Source organism: Geotrypetes seraphini, chromosome 2 (assembly GCF_902459505.1).
Source record: "Geotrypetes seraphini chromosome 2, aGeoSer1.1, whole genome shotgun sequence".
Taxonomy (NCBI): Eukaryota; Metazoa; Chordata; class Amphibia; order Gymnophiona; family Dermophiidae; genus Geotrypetes; species Geotrypetes seraphini.
The window spans coordinates 120387001-120414720 of NC_047085.1; the positions used below are offsets into that span (position 1 = coordinate 120387001).

The 27720-nt window shown below is 45.7% G+C and overlaps 1 protein-coding gene across 6 annotated transcripts in view; it reads left to right on the forward strand.

The window, feature by feature from the left end:
* Window positions 1-27720, forward strand: part of RB1CC1 (RB1 inducible coiled-coil 1) — a 325791-nt gene that overhangs the window by 285267 nt on the left and 12804 nt on the right. For all 6 annotated transcript variants that reach the window (XM_033933671.1, XM_033933675.1, XM_033933676.1 and 3 more), the window contains 2 exons: window positions 5825-5872; window positions 17100-17158. In XM_033933671.1, coding sequence (XP_033789562.1) covers window positions 5825-5872; window positions 17100-17158 — 107 coding nt within the window. The remainder of the gene's footprint in view (window positions 1-5824; window positions 5873-17099; window positions 17159-27720) is intronic.

Here is a 27720-nt window from a genome sequence, read left to right on the forward strand (position 1 = left end):
TTATTACCTCAATACTAATAATATTCTTACCTCAATACTATTACCTCAATACTAATAATATTCTTAAAACCATGACTATGTTTTGTATATGATTTTGATTTTGATTTAGATATAGATTTTCAGTGTCCCTCCCCGACGAAGAAAACAAAACTCGAGTCGGGGGGACGAGAAATGAAGATCATTTATATAACCACCATTGGATTTTAAGTATCACTTCATTTGAATTGAACACAGTCACCATTGAGATTTAACCAGCTCAAGTTTAACAGCGAATACCACTCCATTCAGATAAGTACTATCATAGTATCTGAATAAGTTTAAATCCACTAGGGAGGGCCGGGGACAGGTGATTGCAATGATGGTCCCCATGTTAAACTCAATGCAGTGACTACACTATTTATTGGGTTACAGGTCTGAGCACATCACCAAAAAATATTTAATATATAAGTATGTAAAGATAAGAATATAAAGTTACAATATCTGTGAAACACAGTAGCACTCTAAATCAGAACCCCATATGGACAACAAACCTCCCCTCTGCAACACTAACAGGCTTTAATTTCACACACACACAAGCCAATCACACAACAGGTAGTAACAGGGAAAAAGAAAGGAAAGAAAGGTGGAGAAAAAGCCTCAGTTCAGCTTCATCTAGCAAAAAACTCCACCTTTCAAGGCTAACCCTGTACTCCAAAATATAGAACCAGTAGAAAAAGCTCTATGGTAGCCTGCAGGGAGATGTTACAAAACACACCAGGACACACAGCCCTCAGTTGTGAAAAAATGGGTAAATCAGCACTGTAGCAAAGTAGTCCAGGATTCAGCGTGTAACACAGCAAAAAAAGAGAACAACTTAGCTGCTTCGGCATCCAGGATCTCTCAGTCCTTCACCTCCTGGGCCCAGTACTGATTTACCCATTTTTTCACAACTGAGGGCTGTGTGTCCTGGTGTGTTTTGTAACATCTCCCTGCAGGCTACCATAGAGCTTTTTCTACTGGTTCTATATTTTGGAGTACAGGGTTAGCCTTGAAAGGTGGGGTTTTTTGCCAGATGAAGCTGAACTGAGGCTTTTTCTCCACCTTTCTTTCCTTTCTTTTTCCCTGTTACTACCTGTTGTGTGATTGGCTTGTGTGTGTGTGAAATTAAAGCCTGTTAGTGTTGCAGAGGGGAGGTTTGTTGTCCATATGGGGTTCTGATTTAGAGGTAATACTATTTGAAATTTGCCCATCTGGTAAGTAGTTCAAAGTATGTGCATCATTTACCTACATTCTAGTGGAGGTGATCCTGAGCAGGGTTAGGTCAGGAGAGAACACAACACACACAGCTTTGGATTTTCAAAACTACTTGTTTAAATTTGATCAGTACCTGGAAAAATAACAAGTTCAAAGCTCTGTGGGATCTTTTCCCTGAAACATCTAAAATGAAATTATGTGCATATGGTACTTTCCCTTTAAAAATTGATTCAAAATCTACAAGTAAAAATTACTCATGAGCTTTACACAATGTAGGTAGCATAATAATCACTCTCCACATGTACCAAAGTAGATCCGATAGGTGCTTAGTTTGATAAATAATATGGAATCTTGTTTTAATGCACTATGCTGAAAATATCTCCATCCTTTTCAGTTACTGATGATATTAGTGTGATCTCTGAATCACCCACAGCTGTTCATTTCTGTGGATCCTGGCTCTTGTAGTGTACATTTTATTCCTCTGTGCTCATATATCTTTGTTTTTGCTTATGAAATTTACTGATGTAATTGTGATTAAACCCATTTTAAATGAACACTGAGAATGCTCGGCTTAAAATAAAATGCCAAGAGCAATTGATATGTTTCAAAATACCAAGCCAACAGATTGAAGTCTTCAAAGTTTTATTCATTCATTTGGAACCTCAGACACTCATGACAACATTTTAGCTTTGTATGCTTCTACCAGTCGAAAGATATTAACCAGATAAGGTTTCTGAAGAAATTTTTTTAATAGTTTTCTTACAGTACAATAGACCAGTCCAGGACAAAAGGGTTATGCTGGTTGACTAGCAGACGGAGAAAGAGAAAAAATAGTTCTAAGTGATTTAATCCTAAAATGTATTGTGTAACCATGGAATTTTCAGTAATACCCTAATGGTTGGTTTGGAGCTCAGGTGACCCTCAGTTGTGCTGTCCTCCCCCCCCCCCCCCCACACACACACACACACCCTACTTCCTTTCCTGTGTTAAATTCTAAGGATGTTTTTTTTCTCTTGTATTTTTCAGTAAGATATAGTGACAGCTGAGGAAAACAGCTGTATTGCCAAGTGGGGAACATGGTGTACCTCAAAACCCCTTGGTGGTGATTTTTGGTGCTAAGCTTACTTCTTATCCTGACTCAGTACTTTGCCTGACAACCTTCAGTTCTCTGTCTATCCCAGCTCTCAGGCCAAACTCATCTATATCATAGCCCTTACTGGGCTTTAGGGTCAGCAGATCTGCTAGACAGTTCCTTTAGCATTTCCTCTGCTAATAATATTTTGCTCAGCTACTCTCCTTAGCTGCCACACTCGGCTCTTTTGTCTTCATGATACTGTCTTCTAATGGTCTTTCTGAAACAATTGGCCATTTCATGCTTTTGGGAGTTGTCTTGATTGCCTTGAGCAGCTCAGTTCTCCTCTTGAACTGAGTAGCTTGGCTCCTCTTTTAGCAACCTGAATGGTCAGACGGCTTTCTTCTCAGGCAGGATAGCTCAGTTCTCCTCTTGGGTCCTGTTGCCTGTCTGTTTTCTAGTCAAATGGCCTCATTTTTTATTTACCCTGAAATGAGGCAGCTTTTCTCTCTCTTCTCCACTTAAATACATCAGCACTATTCTCAAGCTCAATGGATCAATTGAAGCCTTCTAGATCAGCTGTCTTCATAAGCTGATTATATCAGCTCTTTTCCCATGAACTCATTTCTCAAGCTGGACATGTCAACTCTCTCCATGGCCCCATATATGAACTCTCTTCTCAAGCTAAACAGCTCAGCTCTTCTTTACCTGACTGGATCATTTCTATCTATCTCTTTAGGTTAAAGGAATCAGCTCTCTTTTCAGGTTGAATGGATTAGCTCACTTCTTGACTGAAGAGGTACAGCTCTCATCTCTGGCTGAATAGATTGGCTTTCTTAGGCTGATTCAGTCATCTGGAGGAGTGGCCTAGTGGTTAGAGCAGCTGCCTAAACACCCTGAGGTTGTAAGTTTGATTCCCACTGTAGCTCCTTGTGACTCTGAGTAAATCACTTAACAGTCCATTGCCCTATGTAACAGCTTTGATTGTGTAAACCATACCCATTACCCTTTACCCTCTCTGCTCAAGCTGCTGATTTGATCAGGTCTCCTCTTGGCCTGAATGCATCAGCTCTCTTCTCAGGCTGAAGGAATAAGTTATCTTCTAGTTTGAAGAAATCAGTTCACTTTTCAGGCATTTTAGATCACCTCTCTCCTCAGGATAGTTGGATCAGCTGTCTTTTCAGACTGAATGCTTCAAATCACATCTTAGGGTCCATAGCTCTTCCCACTTATTGAATTAGATTGCTCATCTTTCCTCTTGCTCAGTAACACACACACAGTAAGGGGCTGATTCCATAAAGGGTACCTAAAGCTAAGCGCCTCTTAGACGTTTAACGTAATTAGGAATATACCCTTAATAGCTTCAATAATTGGTTTTTAAAAATGGGCCTATAAAAGATAGGTGCCTAGGAGACCACATGATGGCTTGAGTGAAGCAGGACGTGTCTGGCTGAAGGACCCCCCCCTTCCAGAATCTCTGATCATCTACCATCCCTTTCGACTTTTAATATCTTTTCATATCCTAGCAGTGTGTGACTTCATTCTATGAACAAATATATCATCACATCTCCAGAATCGATGGCATCTAGATTCTCCAAAATTACAAATCTGCGCAAGTAAAGGTCGCAGAAAATAAGATGGTACCTAACTCTCCCCAGAAACTGGACAGTAACCCATCTACTTTAAAGGATAAAATTACAGCAGTAGTGGTGGGAGCCTTGAACGCTCGCTTTTAGTCGATTACAGAGCAACTTGCCTCTCTACATGGAGTATTTTCTGGCATTGCTAAACGCACGGGTGAAACATAGAAACATGATGGCAGATAAAGGCCAAATGGCCCATCTAGTCTCCCATTATCTCTTTCTCTCTCAGAGAGATCCCACGTGCCTATTCCAGGCCCTCTTGAATTCAGACACAGTCTCTGTTTCCACTACCTCTACTGGGAGACTGTTCCATGTATCTACCACCTATCTAGCATTGCCAGCGCCATTTTGTTGCTTAAAGCTGACGCAAATAAAGCTGCTCAATCATATGCCTAATATCAGACCCCTGATGAAGCCGGATTAACGGTGAAACGGGTCCCGTAGGGCACAGGCACTTTATAAGATAAGTTTACAAGCACAGGCACTTTAAAAGATAAGTTTACACACTGTTGCACTTTCATTTAAATTTTGCAAAAAGTATAGAGCTCGATGAAAGATACTATCTACCTGCAAAGACTGTTGGAACAATCATTATTGATTAGACAGTGCGGATATCTGAGAGCTCTATAACTTAGATAAGAGGATATCAAGTTTAATTACTTGTTGCTGTGCAAGCCGTAAGATACAATTCTACTCCTATTATAGACATCTGTAAGTAACTACTTGGTCCTCAATTCATACTTTTACTTTTCATTACTGTTTAGACCAGGAGTGCCCAAAAAGTCGATCGTGATCGACCAGTAGAACGTGAAGGCAACACGAGTCGATCGCAGAGCTCATCCCAGGCTCCATGATAGACTCGCGTTGACTTTGCATTCTTCCTGCTTCCCGACACAGAAACAGAAGTGCAAGTCCAAAAAGTGTGGGCACCCCTGGTTTAGACCAACACTCTAAAAGAGATACTCAATTTGGTCAGGCAATTCGTTAAAAAAAATTTTCCACTTAGAAGTCATCTTCCCTCCAACCTCAGGATTTTCACCAGCCTCATGACAGTAATATTTAATCCTCCTCTTATAACCATGAGGCTGGCAGCTTGGAAGTCCCACATATGAGAGTATACTGCCTGCTTGTCCTCAGAGAAAGCATAGTTACTCACCTATAGCGGGTGTTCTCTAAGGGCAGCAGGCAGATACTCTCACAGTCCTCCCTCTTCTCCTAGCTGACTTCTTAGCTTTTGGACAAAACTGATGGTTCCGGGCACCAACATCGGGCAGGAAGGCGCACATGCGGTGTGGACAGTGCTAAAGTGTTTCTTAAAGTGACCGTACACTTTGGTACATGTCCATGCCAGGCTCGGTGGACAATGTCACTCACATGTGAGAGTATTTGCCTGCTATCCTTGGAGAACTCCCATTACAGGTGAGTACATAAGAACATAAGAATAGCCTTACTGGTTCAGAGCAATGGTCCATCAAGTGTGTAGCCCATTTTCACGGTGGCCAATCCAGGTCACTAGTACCTGGCCAAAACCCAAAGAGCTACCGATCAGGTCACTAGTACCTGGCCAAAACCCAAAGAGCTACCAATCCAGGGCAAGCAGTAGATTCCCCTATGTCTTTCTGAATAACAAACTATGGACTTTTCCTCCAGGAAATTATCCAAACCTTTCCTAAAACCAGCTACACTTTCCGCTCTTACCACAAACTCTGGCAATGCGTTCTAGAACTTAACTATTCTCTGAATAACTGTGCTTTCCTTGATATATTGGTAGTAGAACTAATTCTCGATCATGTACTTTTAAATTATTTTAATACTAATTATATAATATATTTTAAATGAAGCAGTAAAATAAGTTATTTTCTGTTTATTTTTTTAGACATTACAGTTAAAGGAAGAAGAAAATAAGAGATTGAATCAGAGATTGGTAAGAAGATTATATATTTAGAAGTTCCAAGTTTATTAATATAAATACTGAAACTGTAAATTTAAAACATTTTGTACAAGCAACAAATTTTAAATATTTGAAAGTAAAGCAGAGGAAAGCTGAAACAGTAGCTACATATTTCTTTTATGGCACTTAAGTACTCAGTAGATTTCAGATAGAGCATTAAATTACAGTATGTAAGTTCTGAAATTCGAGACTCGAGAATCTTTACATTGGTGTTAGCCTCTAACAGATAGATGTCCCATATATTGTAAATAAAGGGGTAGATTCTATAAATGGTGTCCCGATTGTAGGCAGCGGTAGGCATCCTACCACTGTCTAACTAGCCAATCGGGATGTACATTAAGAAAAAAACAAACCCAAGGCAGGCCATCTACACTGTAAGCGTCTATCGCAGGTACAGGGAGACGTGTCGGGACACTTAAGCTCGCCCAAGGCTGGGTTTGGGTATGGTTTTGCCCGAAAGAGGCTTGGGGCAAGCTTAAATGGCCCTAGGCATCTACCTAAGACCATGATAGATGCCTGAAATTTAGGCCTGCAAAATGATGGCCGACATTTCAAATAGATGTGGCCGATGAGCTGATTGCGGTAAGGAAATCTGTATACCGCAGTCAGCTGAGCGGCTGCGGCAGGGAACACATTCACATACCCTCCCTCCCCCCAATGAAAGGGATGCCCACTGCCTCCCACCAGAACCTCCGAAACCCACCCCCCTAAGAAATCCCTTTACAGTAGGGATACCTACTCTCTCTTGATGGAACCACAAATTCCCCTCCCCCCATGAGAAATCCACCAGCAGGAGAGATGCCCACTCCCTCCTGCCTCTACCCCTCACCCCCAGAACTGCCCAACCCCCTTCCACCCAGCAACCCCCCCAGAGACCTCCCCCCCACCTTTAGGTCTACTGTATCCTAGAATGCATTAGGAAGGAGGCCTAAGACTCCAGTTGGCCCAGGTGCCTAAAGCCCTTCCAATGGGAGGGGCCTTAGACATTTGGGCCAATCGGAGCCTTAGGCTCCTCCAAGGTGCATCCCAGAATGCACCAGGAAGGGGAAGGCTGCCATTGTGGTGGGGTGGGCCTGCCAGCCGAAGGGTGTATGTATCCCTCAGGCCGGACTTTCATCTTGAAAGATATAGGGGGGTGCCATGGCAGAGTCTGTGGGGGGGTGTCATCAGATGGAGGGGTTGGGCAGTTGCAAGGGGGGGTGGAGGCAGGAGAGAGTTTTCATCCTTCCTACTGGGGGATTTCGGGACTTCCGGCGGGAGGGAGTGGCATCCCTCATGCTAGCTGACTGCGGGGGATGGGGGTGTTCCAATCACGGCCGCTCAGCTGATTGCGGCAGGGAGATTTCCTTGCCATAATCAGCTGATGGCAAGGGATCAAGCGTGATTCTCTAACTGGTGCCTGTGACATGAGCACCGGTTAGAGAATCATGGTGGTTAGGTGGGGTTAGGTGTCTGTCTGTTAGGGCAGACGCAATTCTGTTCAGGATGCCAGTCTGCGATGGCAGCTGCTGAGACTAGCATCCTATACAGAATTTTCCCAAAAAGTGCAAGTTTCCATGTAGTTAGTATATGCTCTGAATTTATCATTAATCATGAATGAAATGTTTAATGGTTCTCCATTCTTATCCATTAGGATGAAACTTCTCTAGATAATGTTTTTTTTCATGCAGCTAAATAGAGTGTGCCTGGTTTTATAGAATCATGTATAAGGAATGCATCTTGCATTCATAGCCATTCTCAAATTTTTCCTTCTGTTTTCTGAATAATTTTATAACAGAAATGTCTGTTACATCTACACAGGAGTCCTTACTAGAGAGCTGCACGGGGACGACGGGAATCACGCGGGACCCGCGGGTTCCCCCTTCGGGTCACGGGGATCCCGTGGGGACGCCCCCTAGGGTCGCGGGAATCCCATGGGGATGCCTCTGAGGGTCGCGGGGTTCCTGCGGGGCTGGATGTACTAAGTTGCGCGGCTTTTCTCCCTACCTGCTCTGCTTGCAGCACAGAGCCGAACGGAAGTCTTCCCAACGTCAGCGCTGATGTCGGGAAGACTTCCGTTCGGCTCTGTGCTGCAGGCAGGGTAGGTAAGGAGGAGTAGCCACGCGGCTCGAGTGGCTACCAAGGGAGGGGGGCGGTCCACCCTGCCCCGGGTGCAGCACAGCCGGCCAGGTCCCCTTACTTTTGTGGCGCTTCCCCGACCGACCGACAACAGCCCTGGTCCGACAAACCTCCCTGCCCTTAACCGCAAATCTAAATTACCTTCTTACAGCAGCTGTAAGAAGATAATTTAGATTTGCGGTTAAGGGCAGGGAGGTTTGTCGGACCAGGGCTGTTGTCGGTCGGTCGGGGAAGCGCCACAAAAGTAAGGGGACCTGGCCGGCTGTGCTGCACCCGGGGCGGGAGAGAAGGAGGGGGGAGAAGGACGCTGAAAGCACTGGGGAAGACAAAGGGGTGGAGAAGGACGCTGAAAGGCCATGGGGAAGACGGGGGGGGGGAAAGATACTGAAAGCATTTGTGGAAGACAGAAGGGGGAGAAGGACGCTGACAGGACATGGGGGAAGACGGGGGGGAAGGACGCTGAAAGCACATGAGAAAGATGGGGGGGGAGAAGGACGCTGAAAGGACATGGGGAAGACGGGGGGGTGGAGAAGGACGCTGAAAGGCCATTGGGAAGACGGGGGGGAGTGGAGAAGGACGCTGAAAGGCCATGGGGAAAACAGAGAGGGAGAAGGACGCTGAAAGGACATGGGGAAGACAGAGGGGGGAGAAGGACACTGAAAGGACATGTGGAAGACAGAGGGGGAAGAAGGACACTGAAAGGACATGGGGAAGACAGAGGGGGGAGAGAAGGACACTGAAAGGACATGGGGAAAACAGAGGGGGGAAAAGGACACTGAAAGGACATGGGGAAGTCAGAGGGGGGAGAAGGACGCTGACAGGACATGGGGAAGATGGGGGGGAGAAAGACGCTGAAAGGAAATGGGGAAGAAAGAGTGGGGAGAAGACGCTGGCAGGGAAGAAGACAGAGATGCCAGACTATGGGGGGAGCGGAGGGAAGAAGATGGGTGTCAGACCAATTTGGAAGGGGGGAGAAAGGGAGAGGCACAGTAACAGAGCAAATGGAAGACGCAGAAGGAAGAGAGACAGTGGATGGAAGGAACTGAATGAGAACATGAGGAAAGCAGAAACCAGGCAACAAAGGTAGGAAAATAATTCTATTTCTTTTTTTTTCTTTTTTTTGCTTCAGGATAAAGTAGTATATTAGTTGTGTTGATAAAAATTTATAAAAAAAGAGGCTCTGGTAGAAACCCGTTTACAAAGTATGTATTCTTCCCAATTAATATTTCCAAATTAATAATGTCTTTTTGCTTATTTGTAAATGGGTTTCTACCAGAGCCTTTAATTCAGTAGCATAATTAAATGAAATAACTATTTCAGAAGTTTATAGGGACGGGCGGGGACGGAGGGGATTCCTCACGGGGACGGGCGGGGACGGAGGGGATTCCTCGCGGGGACGGGTGGGGAAGGAGGGATTCCTCACGGGGACGGGTGGGATTCCTCACGGGGACGGGTGGGGACGGGTGAGACTTTGGCGGGGATGGGTGGGATTTCTGTCCCCGCGCAACTCTCTAGTCCTTACGTTAGGAGATCAAACCCCAGCCAGCAATCAGATTTACAGAAGTGTGTCACTCACAGCTTTTTGTACCTCCCTCATTCCCAGTGGTGTGGAGTGGCCCCTTCAGCTTTTCCTTCTGCAAGCGAACTGTCCAGAGGTGTTTCTGATCTGCTCTATTTAGTTTTTCTTATTTTTTGAGTGTTAAGTTTCGTTTAAGTTTTTTTTCTGCACAAGTTTCGTTTTTGAGGCTTTGGTACCCTGAGATCCCCTGGGGTTATCTGCCTGGGAAGGACGTAGGTTCTGTGTAGCCAGACTGTGAGTTACAGTCTGGCTACACAGAACCTGGGTAGACCTGTGGAGCCAGACTGCTGTGTGTAACAAACCTTGGGGTATCAGTGAACCAGATGTGTATTTGTCCATACCCCCACCCAGTCACATTCCAAGGTTCTTTGGTAGTGGAGGTCTCAGACAGGGTCAGACCAACTGACAGCTCAAATATTTCCTGGTTTGAAGCCATTTATTTGAATTTCTGAGGCAAAAAGTTCTTTCCATTTTCACAGGCTTTAGGGAAAGCTGACAGGCAGGCACTTTTACATAACTGTAAGTACAGCCCCAGATTTTCCTATGGGAAAATCGGAGGGAGGGAGGGGGTGTCAAAAAATTTCATTTTTGAGGGTTTCTTGGATCAGGGTTCAGGTCCCCCACCCCCATAACTTCTATTTCAGTGAAGGGTTTTATTCTAAAAATTATCCACAGACTGTTTTTGGCGTGATTTTTCTGGCGGTGGCCATCTTAGATTTTAAACTATTTTTTCTGAAGCCTCTATCTGCCTCAAAACCCCTCAGTTTATACTGAAATCGACAGGGATGGACTCTTCAGGTGTTTGGACACCATTTCATGTCACATTTATGCAAGATGGCTGGCAGAGGGGCATCCATGTGCTGTGGTGCACGTGACAGGGGCAGGAGCATCAAGCTTAGCCCCCATCTATGTCCTCCAGGGCTGGAGAACCACTGTATGTCCAAGAAAAGGGGGGGAAGTCCTGTCTGGATCCTGAATTCATCAAAGGCGCAAAGCGCTGATGCATAGAGTCTATGAAACCCACAAAAACCCAGTCCAAGGTCCTGCAGGGCTCCTTTATCTCATTTGCACAGGGCTTTTCTCTGCTATTTGTAAATCTCATGTGCAAAGATTTTTTAATGGGCCCAGGAGTACCGTATTTTCACGCATATAACGCGCGCGTTATACGCGTTTTTACCTACCGCGCATACCCCTCGCGCGTTATATGCGTGAGCGCGGTATACAAAAGTTTTTAAACATAGTTCCCACCCCGCCCGACGCCCGATTCACCCCACCAGCAGGACCGCTCGCACCCCCACCCCGAACGACCGCTCGCACGCGCTCCCACCCGCACCCGCATCCACGATCGGAGCAAGAGGGAGCCCAAGCCCTCTTGCCCGGCCGACTCCCCGACGTCCGATACATCCCCCCCCCCCCGGCAGGACCACTCGCACCCCCACCCCGAAGGACCGCCGACTTCCCGACAATATCGGGCCAGAAGGGAGCCCAAACCCTCCTGGCCACGGCGACCCCCTAACCCCACCCCGCACTACATTACGGGCAGGAGGGATCCCAGGCCCTCCTGCCCTCGACGCAAACCCCCCCCCCCCCCAACGACCGCCCCCCCCAAGAACCTCCGACCGCCCCCCCAGCCGACCCGCGACCCCCCTGGCCGACCCCCACGACCCCCCCACCCCCCTTCCCCGTACCTTTGGTAGTTGGCCGGACAGACGGGAGCCAAACCCGCCTGTCCGGCAGGCAGCCAACGAAGGAATGAGGCCGGATTGGCCCATCCGTCCTAAAGCTCCGCCTACTGGTGGGGCCTAAGGCGCGTGGGCCAATCAGAATAGGCCCTGGAGCCTTAGGTCCCACCTGGGGGCGCGGCCTGAGGCACATGGGCCCAACCCGACCATGTGCCTCAGGCCGCGCCCCCAGGTGGGACCTAAGGCTCCAGGGCCTATTCTGATTGGCCCACGCGCCTTAGGCCCCACCAGTAGGCGGAGCTTTAGGACGGATGGGCCAATCCGGCCTCATTCCTTCGTTGGCTGCCTACCGGACAGGCGGGTTTGGCTCCCGTCTGTCCGGCCAACTACCAAAGATACGGGGAAGGGGGGTGGGGGGGTCATGGGGGTCGGCCAGGGGGGTCGCGGGTCGGCTGGGGGGGGCGGGCGGAGGTTCTTGGGGGGGGGCGGTCGTTGGGGGGAGGGGGGTTTGCGTCGAGGGCAGGAAGGCCTGGGATCCCTCCTGCCCGTAATGTAGTGGGGGGTGGGGGTAGGGGGTCGCCGTGGCCAGGAGGGTTTGGGCTCCCTCCTGGCCCGAACAACTAGCGGGGGGGGGTTCGCAAGAGCCAGGAGGCCTTGGGCTCCCTCCTGGCCCGATATTGTCGGGGAGTCAGGGGGGCAAGAGGGCTTGAGCTCCCTCTTGCCCCGATCGTGTCGGGGGTGCCGCGGTTGGCTGGGGCAAGAGGGCTTGAGCTCCCTCTTGCCCCGATCGTGTCGGGGGTGCCGCGGTTGGCTGGGGCAAGAGGGCTTGAGCTCCCTCTTGCCCCGATCGTGTCGGGGAGTCGGGACCGCTAAGAGGAAGCAGCAGGACACCGGTAGGAGCTTCTACATGATGGGGGGGGTCAGGAGGCTGTGGGGGTGCGAGCGGTCCTTCAGGGTGGGGGTGCGGGTGCGGGTGGGAGTGCGTGCGAGCGGTCCTTCGGGTTGGGGGTGCGAGCGGTCCTGGGGGGGTGAAGGGGGAGAGGAGAGTCGGGCGGGCGAAAGGAGAGTCGGGGTGGCCAGAGGAGAGTCGGGGCGGGCGAAAGGAGAGTCAGGCGGCGACGGGAGAGTCGGGCAGCATGCGCGGTATACGGGTGTGCGCGGTATATAAAAATTTCTGTACATAAATGTGTGTTTTTTGCGCGCTATACCCGTGTGCGCGTTTTACACGGGTGCGCGTTATCTATGTGAAAATACGGTACTGTGCAGCTGGAAAATACACTAATATTAGTCCAGGGAGCGTCTCTGCTTCATGAGCCCTCTCCACTGAAGCCAGCCCCTTCTAATCTCAGCGGCCACTCAGAACCAGACTGACAAATTTGGAGATCAGATGCCATGCCTTTATTGTCCCAGGTCTTGGAAGCTCTCTTGGAGGACTCCAGTTCATTGTTAAGGTCCGGCAGACAAGATGCATTTCTGACATTCAGCCAGGGTTACCATCCTTTGGTACGCTGGCTGTTCCAGTCCGTTTCTGTCCACCATTTTATAGCAGATACAACCAAGGAACTGAAGCTGGAGGCTCATCATTCCACTTCCCAGTGTACTGTAATGAGTGGCTCCAATGCTCAGACCTCCTCCTTTTTTCCCATGCATCCAGACATCACTGCCTTCGTTACTGAGCAGTGGAAGATGCCAGAGGACTCCCTCAAGGTGGCAAAGGCTATGTCCAGGCTCACCCTGTTGGTGCTGGAGTTCCAGCAGCTGATTAATAAGCCGAAAGTGGATTCTGCAGTGGCTCAGGTCACCAAACACATGGCTCTCCCAAGTGAGGGAGGAGTGATGTTAAAGGATGCTCAAGATCACAAGGTGAACATGGTTCTAAAGAGACAGTTTGAAGAGCTGGCTTTGGTAATCAAAGTGGCAGTCGCAACAGACTGAGATAGAGTCCCTCTAAGGAGGAGGATGTCTGTCTCCAGCTGGTGCTGGAAGGGGTGGATTACATAGTGGACACCCTGTATGATGATATCAGGGTCATGAGTAAGGTGTCAGCATGTACATTCTTAGCCTGGATCAGGATGCTCTGAATCGGCAGTGGGCAGGCAATTCTGCCTTCAAGGCAACTTTAAGTAGACAGCCCTTCAATGGGCAAATGCTTTTGAGTAAAGGCTAGATGACCTTATGGCCAGCGTGAAGAATCGCCACCCTAAATCTCTGCCAGAGAGCAGACCTGCCACCCGTCCCCACCGGAGGAATTAGAGGTAATTTTCGTTCCTTATGCTGTTCTCACCAATATAGCGCGAGTTCCTTCACTCAGGGGTCTTTTCAGGGCTACAAACAATGATTTAGCAATTCCAGACATCAGCAACCCTCAGGGTCTTACATCAACCCGACCTCCAAAAAGTCCCAATGACGTCAGGCTGGCAGCCGACCTTCTGCACATTGGGGGGAGGCTGACTGTATTTTGCAGGGAGTGGGAACAGATTTCCTCAGATCAGTGGATGTTACACCTCATCCGAGAGGGCCACAGAATCAAGTTTTATTGTCCTTTAGCAGATTTGTTTCTAGATTCTCCTGCCAGCTGGCTAGAAAAAGAGGCCTTAGAACCAGTACCCGAAGAAGAATCGGGCTGCAGAAGATATACTCCATATACTTCATTGTGCCCAAGAAAGGCAGAGAAGACTAGAAGTAGATTTTAAATCTCAAGGCTATCAATGTGTCTCTAAGGATCCCACGTTTTCTACATGGAAACAGCACATTCAGTCATTGCAGTGGTGGCTCTGGGGGAGGTTCTTGCTTCTTTACATCTGACAGAGGCATACCTGTACATCACCATTTTTCCAGGCAACAGGATATATCTGAGGTTTTATGTACTTAAGGAACATTTCCAGTTTGTGGTTCTCCAATTCAGGTTGGCACCAACCCTCTGCACATTCACCAAGGTAATGGTGGTGGTTGCAGCTCATCTCCGAAGAATGGGGATCTGGTTTCACCTCTATCTGGACAATTGGCTTATCAGAGCTCCATCCAAGCTGCAGTGCGAGCAGGCTGTGTGACAGGTGGTGGATCTGCTACAGTGGTTGGGCTGGATAGTCAATTTCAAGAAGAGCCATCTAGAACCAACCCAGAATTTGGAATGTCTGAGGATTTGCTTCAACACAGCAAAGGGCCACGTCGTTCTTCTCAATCTACACAAACAGAAATTCAGGAAGCAAATTTTAGAGTTCTTAGCGATGCCGATTCCTACTGCCTGGCATTACCTTCAGGTTCAGGGCTCGATGGCAGCCTCCCTGGAGGTTGTTCCCTGGGCCAGGGTACATATGTGACCTCTCCAGGATGCTCTTCTGTCTCAGTGGTCCCCTCAGTATCATTCTCTTCAGATGCAGCTCCCTTGGACAGGGTCCTTGAGGAACAGCTTGTACTGGTGGCTCCAAGGAGACTCCTTGTCAAAGGGAATGCCTCTCTTGATTCATGTCATGGGTGACTTTCACGACTGATGCCAGCCTGTTCAGCTACGGAGCCCACTGCAGGGATCACTCAGTTCAGGGCCAGTAGACTCGCCATCAGAAGGGGTGGTCCATAAACCGTCTGGAGCTCTAAGCCATTTGGCTAGCATTGAAAACTCTGGAAACAGTCCTGGAAGGAAAAGAAGTAAGAGTGTTCTCCGACAATGCCACAGCAGTAGCATATGTGGACAGGGAGGCACCAGAAGTGCTTCCTTACATCTGGAGACTCAGATGCTTTTCCAGTGGGTGGAAACCCATCTACAAGCGCTCTCCGCAGCTCACATAGCTAGAGTGGAAAATGTTCAGGCTGATTTTCTCAGCCAGCATTCTCTAGACCCAGGGGAATGGTCTCTCTCAGTGGGCGTTCAAACTCATTGTACATTGCTGGGGCAGACCAGTCCTGGATTTGATGGCTTCTGCCAAAATCTTGAAAGTGAACCATTTCTTCATTCAAAGAGAATAGCTAGATAGCTTAGTGTTGGACATGTTAGTTCAGCCCTGGCCCAACAAGGGACTCCTTTATAGCTTTCTGCCTTATACCATGGTGAGCCGGGTCATCTGCAGAATCATGACTCATTATTCTAGGTGCCCCAGATTGGCCTCGCCAATCGTGGTATGTGGATCTAATGCATTTTGAAAAGGACAGGGGTCTCCAGCTCCCGGTTCATCTGGGGCTTCTCAATCAGGGACCAATTCCATGGAGAATCCAGAGCACTTTGGTCTTATGATGTGGATCTTAAGCACAAAGCCCTAGTTCACAAGAGCTATTTGGATGTAGTTATTGCTATTCTGCTCCGGGCATCCTGTGCCAAGGCTTGGAAGACTTTTTAACTTTGCTTTGAAAGGGTTCAAGTAGAGCCGCAATAGGCTCCCAGTCCGGTCATCCTTGTCTTTCTGCAGGCCAGTCTGGAAAAAGGACTAGCAGTGGCAATCCTCAAGCTTCAAGTGGCAGGCCTCTGCTGCTTCAGGGTGCAAAGAGGTAAACTTTTGCTGGCAGCTTATCCAGTTGTTACCAGATTCCTAAGAGGTATGCTCCAGTTGCAGCCTCCGCTACATCAACCTTTTCTATCCTGGACTCTTAACATCATTCTAAATGGTCTCACTAAACCTCTGTATGAGCCACTGTGAGAGGCTTCCATCTTGGATCTCACGGTGAAGACGGTGTTCTTAGTGGTGATCTTCTCATCAAGGCAAATATAAGAATTGCAGGCTCTTTCCTGCAGAGAGTCCTTCCTTAGGATCACAGAGGCTGAAGTAACTCTACATCTTGCTCCTTCCTTCCTGCTGAAGGTTGTACCAGATTTCCACGTCAACCAAGAGGTTTATCTGCTTGCTTTCAACCCATGGTCTTGAATAAGCAGGAGAGGGTTTTACAGAAACTGAATGTGCAAAGGGTTTTACTTCACTACCTGGAAAAGACCAATGAATTTTGGTTTTCAGACTATCTGTTTATGCTAACCAGACAGGGCAGACCAGCATCCAAGGCCTCTATAGCCTGATGGATTTGCATGGCCATTTTGTCGGCATACTTCACCTGTGGCAAGCAGTTGTCCGTTTCTCTGAAGGCGCATTCAACCAGAAGTGTTGCATCTTCATTGGCGGAGTCTTGGGCAGTTCCTCCCATAGAGATTTGTAGAGTATCTACTTGGTCTTCTTTCCATACCTTTACAAGGTTTTGCAAAATGGCTGTGGCAGCTCGAGAGGATGCCGTTTTTGGGTCATCCATCTTGCGGGCAGGATCCTCTGTCCCACCCTAGATGTCAACCATTGCTGTGGTACATCACCTAATGTACGGACTCCTGTGTAGATGTAACAGAACGAAAATATTAGGTTATTACTTGAATAATCTTCTTTCTGTTAATCTTCACAGGAATCCGTATGATTTGCCTAATTCTGCCTCAGATATTTCTAAATTCCAGAACTGGAGTTCTTCCTGTCGGTCAGATGGCTAAACATAAAGAAATCCTATATAAGTAAGTGACTTGTTGAGCTGTGAGTGACATTCTCTACCTAGCATGTAGACACACTTCTGCCAACAGAGGCACATGTAATACTTATGTTTTCCCATGCTCCCCTTGTGTACACCTCCCTCTTTGCATATATTTAGTATCTAAGTGAAGTGGGTATTTGCAGCATAGCACTTAGGCGCTATACTAGCATTCACATGTATAAGTGCACACATAAATGTAAGCACCTAGGTTATAGAATTGCCATTTATATGCTTTTTATCACTTTTATGAATTATTGTACTTCTATATTTGTATTTACAAAAAGAGTGCAAGAATATCTTAACATTTGTTTTTATTTATAATTCTTTTTAGATGTCTCAAAGTATGTCTTCAGTGTCGTCAAGGCATTCCGAAAAAATAGCCATCAGAGAGTAAGTATATGTGATCTTGTTATTAATTGCTTACAAAAATAGTTCAATTGTAAAAATATTTATATTAACTTAGTACATCAGAGCTACTTAAAAGTAAAATAGTTACAATTAAGGGAAACTGGATGCCTTTAAGTTAACATCGGTAATTTTTCAGTTAGGAATAATCTGAAGTATTTTGTACACATACCTTTCTGCTAGTGGAACAAAAGCATCCAGCAGTCATAGAGCAGAGAATGTAAAGAAATACTGCTGGAAAGCAAAATAAAAGAGTTCAAGCCTGACCTTTTATATTAGAATGTTACCAGACTGCCTTCCCCCCATTTTGCTAATCCTCTGTTACCATGATGCTAGCTGATTGGAAAATTGTTTTCACTGAACTGCTGATGTTATAGAACAGGGGTGCCCAAAACGTTGATCGCAATCTACCGGTCGATCGTAAAGGCATCGCTGGTAGTTCGCAGAGCCAGTGTTCTCTCTAGCATTACCCCAGTTACTTTCTCACCTTTAAAAATACTGTAATTACGGCAGCCTGCAGAGTGAACGTAGCAGGCTGCTGTCAGCCTCTGTAGCACATTCTTTCTGCCATGGTCCCGCCCCCAACATCAGAGGAGGTGCGGGACCGCGGCAGAAGGAACATTCTACAGAAGCCAATGGCAGCCTGCTACGTTTGCTCTGCAGGCTGCCGTAATTAACTTTCAACTGTGGTAGGCCCAGAGGGAACAATGGAGGTGAGAACTGACCTGACAGTCACTGTGTGCAGGGAAGCAGCGGAGGTAAGGCTCCGCACGTCAGGGTAAAATTGTGCCCATCGGGAGGACCCTGGTGGGAGGGGGGATTGCCTTAGAGATGCTGGATCGGGGGGAGGAAGAGACAAAAGGACCTTGAGGAGGGGTGGGAAAACAGCCTTGAACCAAAAGGGAGGTGGAAGACAAGGCAGATCCTGGACTACTAGAGGGGTTAGAGAGGGGAAACACTTTGAACCGAGGAGAGAGAGATGCCAGGCCCTGGGGAGCGGGAAGACAAAGAGAGTGAGAGAGACAAAGACCTGGACCAAAGATGGGAGGACTCAAACTGTTAGCAGAAAGAAGATAGAGAGAGGGAGAAACCTGAAACAAAGGGGAGGCAGAAGAGAGGGGGGGCAGATGTTGGACTATGGGAGGTGCAGACAGAAGAGACAGAGGTTGGAGAGACCCTGAGGAAGAACAGAGAGATGCAAGATCAGAACAGAGGAGGGAGACATGTTGCCAGTAGGGGTGGAGGAGAGAGGAAGAAAAGTTGGACTTCTGGAGAGACAAAGAGAGATGTTGGTTGTGGAATGGAACGAGGTCTGGAGGACAGAAGAGGTGCACTTGGTATATATATAAATAAATATGGGGGGGTCTTTTACTAAGGTGCACTAGCTGATTTAGCACACGCTAAATGCTAACACATCCATAGAATATAATGGGCGCATTAGCACTAAGCGCGCACCTTAGTAAAAGAGGGGGTATATGTTTAGTATTTTTATTGTTGGTAGATCATTTTGACTTGGTCATTTTAAAAGTAGCTTGCAAGCCAAAAAAGTGTGGGCACCCCTGTTACAGAACAATGTAATGACAGCAAAAGGTAAAATCTATAGGGAATATGCAAAGCATGAAAAAGTTTACAGGAGGAAAAAAGTGTAAAATGAGTGTATAAAATGATAAGAACGGGAAAGCCAAAATGGAGAGAAGCTGGGGGAAGTCTAGAAGAAAGACATAATATAGATACTAAAAGCAGGAGAAGAAAGGAAACATTAAAAAAAAAAGTATATTAAAATTACATACAGGGTGAGTTAAAAAAAAAGTAACCCAGCAACTGCTTGAATTTTAATGTGAAATTTTATAGCTTTATTTGTTATCTGTTTATGTACCAAGTAAAATGAGATTATCTTTAAACACAGTGACTTTATAATGTGACCACCCAGTGATTTTTGCGCATTCAACAATGTTTGCTCTGTAAAACTTGCATTATTTGGAAGAAGGAAAAATAAAAAAAAAAAGCAGGGTAGCATTTTACTATTAATCACGTCAAACTGACATAGACTTTAGTCTGGGGAGCAATGTTGGAAACCTATCACAAGCTTCACCCAAAGCTGCAAACAATCTCCAAACTCAAGGAAGCACTGCAGATGATCTTGGACAGCCTCTCCTCCTCTCTGCTTCCCCCACATACCTCTTGAAATGTCCGCCGGTGCGAGCAGCATCTTTTACCTCCTGCTGGTGCCTGACTCGACTCCGTTCTAATGTCATGTCCTGGTCACAGGTCCAGGATGTGGTCAGAAGGGAGCTGAGGCCGGTACAAGCAGGAGATAGAAGATGCTGCTTGCGCCGGTGAACATTTCAAGAGGTAAGTGTGTGTGTGGGGGGGGAACGGCTGCTTGAATGTGAATGGAGAATGTGGTGAAATCAGTTAGCTTAGCAGGATTTTAAAAAGGTTTGGATAATTTCCTAAAAGAGAAGTCCATAAGCCATTATTGAGATGGCTTGAGGAAACCCACTACTTATTCCTAAGATAAGCAGCATAAAATCTGTTTTACTACTCGTACTTGGAATCTAGTTAGTTACTTGGGACCTGGACTAACTACTGTTGGAAACAGGATACAGGTCTGTCCTAGTAAGGCAATTCTTATGTTCTTATGAAAAGAACTTCACAAAGCAACTGAAGGCCCATGTTAAGTTTCAAGTTTATTAAAATATATATACCACCTTATCATTTATTTCAAGGTGGTTATACATTTTTTAAAAAAGGATTAAAAACAGATAATACAATTTAACATAACTTTAACAAAATAAAATATACACAATTAGACAAAACAATAACATACATGACTGGACAAACGGATATGAATGGAAAAAAGGGGAGAACTACAATGATTAAAGAAAAGTAAGATATAAAGGTATAAACAAAAGGATGGGGTTAAAACCAAGTAAGTCCAATTCAAGCGGACAAGCTGGAGGTGGACATATTGAGCATTCACAGTGACTGCAAAATTCTGATATACTGTATTGTTAAATTCTGATATATTGTTAATTGTATCATTTGAATGCAAAAATCGCTACATGGTAATGCTGAAAAGTCAGTAACATCAACATAGCTTAAGATAATTAAAAGTTGTTTAATAATAATACATAAGTATGAGGATTAATAAGTACGTAAAATTTCTCATTGAAATTCAAAGTGAGTGCTGAGAAAATGGCAAAAAACTCTAGGGTGTTGCTTTTTTTTGCCTCACCCTGTGTATGTTCTAAAGAAGAGATAAATTTCTTGAATCTCCCAAATAGTTTAGTTTGGGTTATTTTATTTGATATTTGCTCTACTGCTTTTCATACAACAAATATAGCAAAGTGGTATACAATTTCTATGAATATACACGTCTCTAAGTACTACTATAATATTTTAATATATACAGTGTGTGTGGGCATCTGCACAGAAGGGTTTTGTTATAGAAGCCCTTGAGAAGTATTGTTCACATCTAGGTAGTTTATTCAAATGCAATAGAAACTGCTCCAAATGTTCACAGCAAGCTGATCTCCTGTTTCTATATAAGTACTTAAGAGTGAGCCTTTGATTAATTCAATTGGAATACCATTGATACCAGGTGACTTGTTTTTTTATAAAGCTTTAATCGCTGCTATGACTTCTTCTTTTAAAATATCTGGTTCATCCTTGGTTTCAGTTTCCAGTTTAGTTTCCCCAATGTTATCCTCATTACCTTGTTTATATAAATTTTCTGTATATTCGTTCCATCTCTTTTTAATGCTTTCTGGATCATTCAATATCATTCCATTGACATCTTTAAGCAACCCCAGTCGAGGTTGGAATTTCTTCCACAATCTCTTAACGGTCTCTTTTACAAAGCTGCACTAGCGGCTGCGCTGTACTAACAGCCCAGAAGCCGATAGAAATTTAAAGGGCTTCGGGGCTGTTGCCGCGCGTCTTTGTAAAAGAGGCCATTAAATCTTGAAAAGCTAATCTGGGTTTTCCATTTGCATGTTCAATTTTCAGACAGATATTTTTGAGATATCGTTCTTTATCTTGCCAAACTTGACGTTGAAACACTCGGTTCATTTGTGATACTTTTTTTCTATCACCAGATAGTTTTGCTTGTCTTCTTCTGCCCTAAAGCAGGGAGAAGCTTTAGAAAAAATTAGAAATTGCAGGAGATTCTTAACTAATACATAAGGAAAATCCAGGAAACTTGATTTAAACTAATCGGCTGTTATACTGAATGAGAAAATACAAGTTACTATAGAAACAGGCATTGAGACTGAAATTGGTATAGATAGAGACCTGGCTTCAAGAAAATTCTTAAATTGGTTAGAGTCAGTAAATACAAAAGTTTGTGCTTCAATGTTAACAATATATTCTTGGAGCCCAACACTAAAATACTTAATAAACTTAATCAAATAGGACCTTCAGTTAGGTTTCATTCAAAATAGGATCCATTCATAATAGCTTAGGGTCATCACCAATTCATCATCAGTCCTCTAAATTTTTTATAAATCATCATCAATTACGCTTTTAAACTGTTTTCTGAATAAAACATAGAACACTTCAATTTCAATTTCCAATATTCAAGAGCCACACTTATCTTAAAGTTGAAAGAAAATCACATGGTACATCAGATCAGCCTCCAACATAGCATTATGTTTTACCAAATCTGACTGCATCAGGAAGTAGGTTACTGCAATCAAAGAAACATCTGTCTAATTTTCTTCTAGTAAAGTAATCTTGATGATTAAATGTTTGAATGCAGCCATTTCTTTGATTTTCTTGAAGCTAGGTCTCCACCTATGCCAATTTCAGTCTTAATGTCTGTAACTTTGGAAGGGCCTTGGATGGGCTTAAATGCCTTAGGCCCCTCTCTGGGAAGGGGAAGGCCCGCCATTTTAGAGTAAAGGGCCTGCAAGCAGGAGAGACTGGGCATCCCTCTTGCTGTCATCGTAATTTAGAGATGTGGGAAAGGTTTGGAGATGGGGGGGTTCGGAGGTGGAGGCATCTGGTGGCAGGAGGAAATGGGCATCCTGCCAATTTTTTATAAAATGGGGAAGGGGAGGGAACGGGGGGATCCTGCAGAGGGTGTCAATTTGGTGAGAGGGGATCATGGCAGTGGGATGGAGTGGGCATCCCTCCTGCCAATTTTTATTGATGCTGGGAGGGGGGTCCTGCAAGGGGGATTCAGCTCAGCGGGAGGGGGGAGGGTTCGCAGCGGCAGGAGGGAGTGGTCATCCCTCCTGCCTCTATTTTGGTTCCGGGGGTTCGTCTGGGGGTGGGGCTCGCTTTTTTTTAATGGGGACAGATATTGTGCATATGTCACACACGCACATCTGTACCACTAAAAAGAAAAAAGTCCCAACAGCTGAGTGGCAGAAGGCTGCTTTGAGGCTTCCCCTGCCACTCAGTTTCTAAGTGAGCGATCAGATGGGATTAAGACTGCCCTCCGCAAAACTCATTTAAATGGACATCTAGCCTCAAAACCGATCTCTTTAGCAACACATTTGAGATCTATCCCCAGGACTAATCGCTCATGAGACTCAGATGATTGCTAGATATCAGATACTCCCAGTTTTATCTTGGTCATTTGTATTACTCTTGATTGTCTTTATACTGTATGAAAGGGTGGGTGGGGGGAATGGGATATGTAATTATATCAATTGATGGAACTAAGTGCTGCTTTATTTGTAAATTTTTTGATATGTTGCATTTGATGTTGATTTTTGAAATGAATAAAGATTTTGAAAAAAAAAGATACTCCCAGTTTCCCTCTCGTTCTTCCCACTTCCCTCTCTTTTTATTTTAACGCAATGTATTCCATCCTTTTCCCTTCTGTCTCATGTTTTGTCTATGTAATTTATGTAATGTTTTGTCTGTGTAATTTATCTATTGTTTCCCATGTTATATTTTAATTTATTGAAATTTTTTTTGCAACTGTAAACTGCTTTGCGATTAAAAGCAATATATCAAGACTAAATAAACTTGAAACTTGAAAAATCAATCACTGTTTAGAAATTGGCCAAAAAAATCGGCCCACAGCAACCCGCACAGTCTTAACAACCATTTTAAGTGCATCTAGCCCACAGTTGTTAAGAAAAGCACAGCTATTGTTGACACACACAGTGGTTGAGAGCCACTGCATTAGGGGTAAGGGATGTGCAACAGAGGGGAAAATAGTGGATGAAGAAAAAATAAACAAAGCCTTGCAATATCCACAATATATTATAAAAATCGTCATACAGATATTTTGTCTTAAAAATATTAATAAACTTGACATTGGGGTTTGTTTTCTAAAGAGTAATAATCCCTATGCATGTTTAATGTGCTTGAAAATGCTTAAACCACAAGATACGTTAAAACATTTTGTAGTAGCAACCGTTTATTGCATGCTAAGAGCACATTATTTATTTTCTGCTTTATTCTTGCTGGGGGCATAGTTGTTAACCAGATAGCATATCCACATTAGCACGCTATATCTGGTTAACACTAGCTTAACACGTGAGAATTAACACCTCCTAAATAAGAGGCAGTAAGAGTTCCCTGGTTAATTTTTTTTTTTTTTCAGATAATGTGTGCTAATGCAAACACTGAGCCCAATTCACTAACCTGCCCCATTGTGACCGATCTGTTTCCGATCTAGGCAGGGCCGATCGATTCTGGAAGTCAGAATATTCTAATGGGGGCGATCGGAGGCATGCCCCCTTCCGCCGACACAGATCACTAGGTAGCGATCCCGACACATGCGCAGACCATCTACTTTGCCTGTAGATCAGGGATCTCAAAGTCCCTCCTTGAGGGCCACAATCCAGTCTGGTTTTCAGAATTTTCCCAATGAATATGCATGAGCTCTATGTGAATGCATTGCTTTCAATGCATATTCATTGGGGAAATCCTGAAAACCCGACTGAATTGCGGCCCTCAAGGAGGGACTTTCAGATCCCTGCTGTAGATGGTCTGCGCATGTGTTTGCTGTCTGTTTTTTGTTTACTTTTTTGAACTGGCCCCGACTCACCTGCTCTCTGCTGCCCTTCCCTGCAGTGTGAGTCTATGGTTTCAACCCACGGGCTCACACTGCAGGAAAGGACGGCAGACAGCAGGAGAGTCGGGGGAGGCAGAGAGCAGGTCACGGCGAAGAGCCAGGGAGCCACCTATCTAGAATTCAATGATCAAAACATTTCCTCCCTCTCCCTGCTTATTTTAACTCTAAAATCAGAAGCAGAACAGCCAATGGACAAGGCCAGCTGGGTCCAAGTTGGTAATGTGAAGACAGAGGCAGCACTCTAACGGTTCCCCAGGATCAGATTATTCAAATGTGAACTTAAGGGCAAGTGCTGGTTTCATGAATAACCCAATACAAAACAGATGAAGTTTCTCTTTATCTGATTCTCCCCTGCGGAAGCAACAGGAGCTTGAAGTTGAGTGGCTCTGTGAGACTGTCAAAGTTGGAGTAACAGAAGAGTTTTCTCGAGAATGCCAATTGCATTTCCACCATTAACAGCCATGATATAACCACCAAACAAAGGACCCGACTCACCTGCTGTCTGCCACCCTTCCCTGCAGTGCGAGCTTGTGGTTTTAACCCGCGGGTTTAAAGCGGGTTAAAGCCACGGGCTCGCACTGCAGGAAAGGGCGGCAGAGAGCAGGAGAGTCGGGGGAGGCAGAGAGCAGGTCGCGGCAGAGAGCTGGGGAGCCAGAGAAAGAGTCGGGGCGGCAGAGAGCAGGTTTATTTCAGGGCTGGCAGAACAGTCAGAAAGGACATGAGTGACTGGTCTCCAGCAGTCACTTCTTGTTGATAGGCAAGCCCAGTCGGTGTTAAAGAAAAAAGTTTAGTGAATCACATCCCTGCCTACAGACCCCCAAGACAACAGGATGACCTGGATATGGAAATAATCGAAGATATAGAAAATATCACCTTGCGTGGGGACACAGTATTGCTAGGTGACTTCAACATGCCCGATGTGGATTGGGTTACACTTACCTCTGCTTCCGGCAGCAGCAGGAGGCTATTAAACTCTATGAAAGGAGCAAGCCTCAGGCAACTGGTGTTGGAACCGACAAGGGATCAGGCAATACTGGACCTGATACTTACCAATGGAGAAAGTGTCACAGAGGTCTCGGTGGGCGACACATTGGCCTCCAGTGACCACAACATGGTATGGTTCAATATCAGGAAAGGTTTCACTAAATCTACTACACTAACCAAAGTCCTCAAATTCAAGGACACAAATTTCAAAGAAATGGGAGACTTCGTTCACCAGGCGCTACAAAGCCAAGAAGAAACCGATAACGTGGAAGACATGTGGTCGGCTTTGAAAGCAACCATACAAGAAGCAACAAACCGCTATGTAAAATCAGTAAGTAAACGGCGAAGGAACAATAAGCCACAGTGGTTTACTGCGGAGATCTCAGACCTGATCAAGGAGAAGAAAAAAAGCATTCATCTCTTACAAACAATCGGGGAAGCAGGACTCTAGAGCAGACTACCTAACCAAATCAAAAGCCGTCAAAACAGCAGTCAGGGAGGCTAAATTCCACATAGAGGAGTCTCTAGCAAAAAACATCCAGAAGGGAGATAAATCCTTCTTCAGGTATATCAGTGAAAGAAGAAAAAACTCAGGCGGGATTGTACGTCTTAGGAAACCAGACGGAGACTATGTGGAAAAAGATTCGGAAAAAGCCCAACTATTAAATGAATACTTCTGCTCAGTCTTCACCCGAGAAGCACCAGGGCTCGGCCCTCAGCTACAGACAAGGGTTGGCTCAGTTGACCCGTTTAGTAACTTTGAGTTTACGCCCAGCAGTGTCTACGGTGAGCTGTCAAGGCTCAAGGTTAGCAAGGCAATGGGGCCGGACAACCTGCATCCCAGGGTGCTTAGGGAGCTGAGTGATGTCTTGGCGGAGCCACTGTCCGCGCTCTTCAACCTCTCCCTTAGTACAGGCAGCGTTCCGTTGGACTGGAGGACGGCTAACGTCATTCCTCTCCACAAGAAAGGCTCAAAGATGGAGACAGCAAACTACAGACCAGTGAGTCTAACATCGATAGTGAGCAAACTAATGGAAACTCTAATCAAACGCCAATTAGATAAGATCCTGGATGAGGAGAATCTACGGGATCCCCGACAACATGGATTTACTAAGGGGAGATCCTGCCAATCCAACCTGATCAGCTTCTTTGACTGGGTGACAGGGAAGCTGGATATTGGGGAGTCCCTGGACATCGTGTACCTGGACTTTAGCAAAGCATTCGATAGCGTACCACACCGCAGGTTACTGAGCAAGATGAGTTCTATAGGATTAGGTGACACATTGACGAAATGGGTTGGGAGCTGGCTTGGAGGCAGGCTCCAAAGGGTGGTGGTGAACGGCACCCCCTCCGAAATGACAGAGGTGATTAGTGGAGTACCACAGGGCTCAGTCTTGGGCCCAATCCTATTCAACATCTTTATAAGAGACTTGGCAGAAGGGCTTCGAGGTAAAATAACATTATTCGCCGATGATGCCAAACTGAGTAATGTAGTGGGCAAATGCACAACAGACGAAGATTCAATGCCCGACAACATGATGCACGACCTACTCCTACTGGAGCGATGGTCTAGGACATGGCAACTCAACTTCAATGCCAAAAAATGCAAAGTTATGCACCTGGGCAACCAGAATCCATGCAAGTCTTATACCCTTAATGGCGAGATCCTAGCAAAAACGGTAGCAGAACGAGACTTGGGGGTAATCGTCAGTGAGGACATGAAGTCTATCAATCAAGTGGAGCAGGCTTTGTCCAAGGCAAGACAAATCATGGGCTGCATACGAAGGGGTTTCGTCAGTCGTAAGGCGGAAGTCATTATGCCATTGTATAGATCCATGGTGAGGCCCCACCTGGAATACTGTGTGCAATTCTGGAGGCCGCATTATCGCAAGGATGTGCTGAGACTGGAGTCGGTGCAAAGAATGGCCACCCGGATGGTCTCGGGACTCAAGGATCTTCTGTACGAAAAACGGCTTGACAAATTACAGCTATACTCGCTCGAGGAGCGCAGAGAGAGGGGAGACATGATCGAGACGTTCAAGTATCTTACGGGCCGAATCGAGGCGGAGGAAGATATCTTCTTTTTCAAGGGTCCCACGACAACAAGAGGGCATCCGTTGAAAATCAGGGGAGGGAAACTACGAGGTGACACCAGGAAATTCTTTTTCACTGAAAGAGTGGTTGATTGCTGGAATAGTCTTCCACTACAGGTGATTGAGGCCAGCAGCGTGCCTGATTTTAAGGCCAAATGGGATCGGCACATGGGATCTATTCACAGGGCAAAGGTAGGGGAGGAACATTAGGGTGGGCAGATTGGATGGGCCTTGGGCCCTTATCTGCCGTCTATTTCTATGTTTCTATGCCTACTTTGCATGCACGGATCGTAATCGGATCAGTACACAGGTTAGTGAATCGGGTCGGAGGGAAATCAGATCGCAAAGAGGTCATAAACCGATCGGTACACAATCGGTTTGCTTAGTGAATCTAGCCATTATTGAAAGACCTGAAAAAAATAAAAGAAACA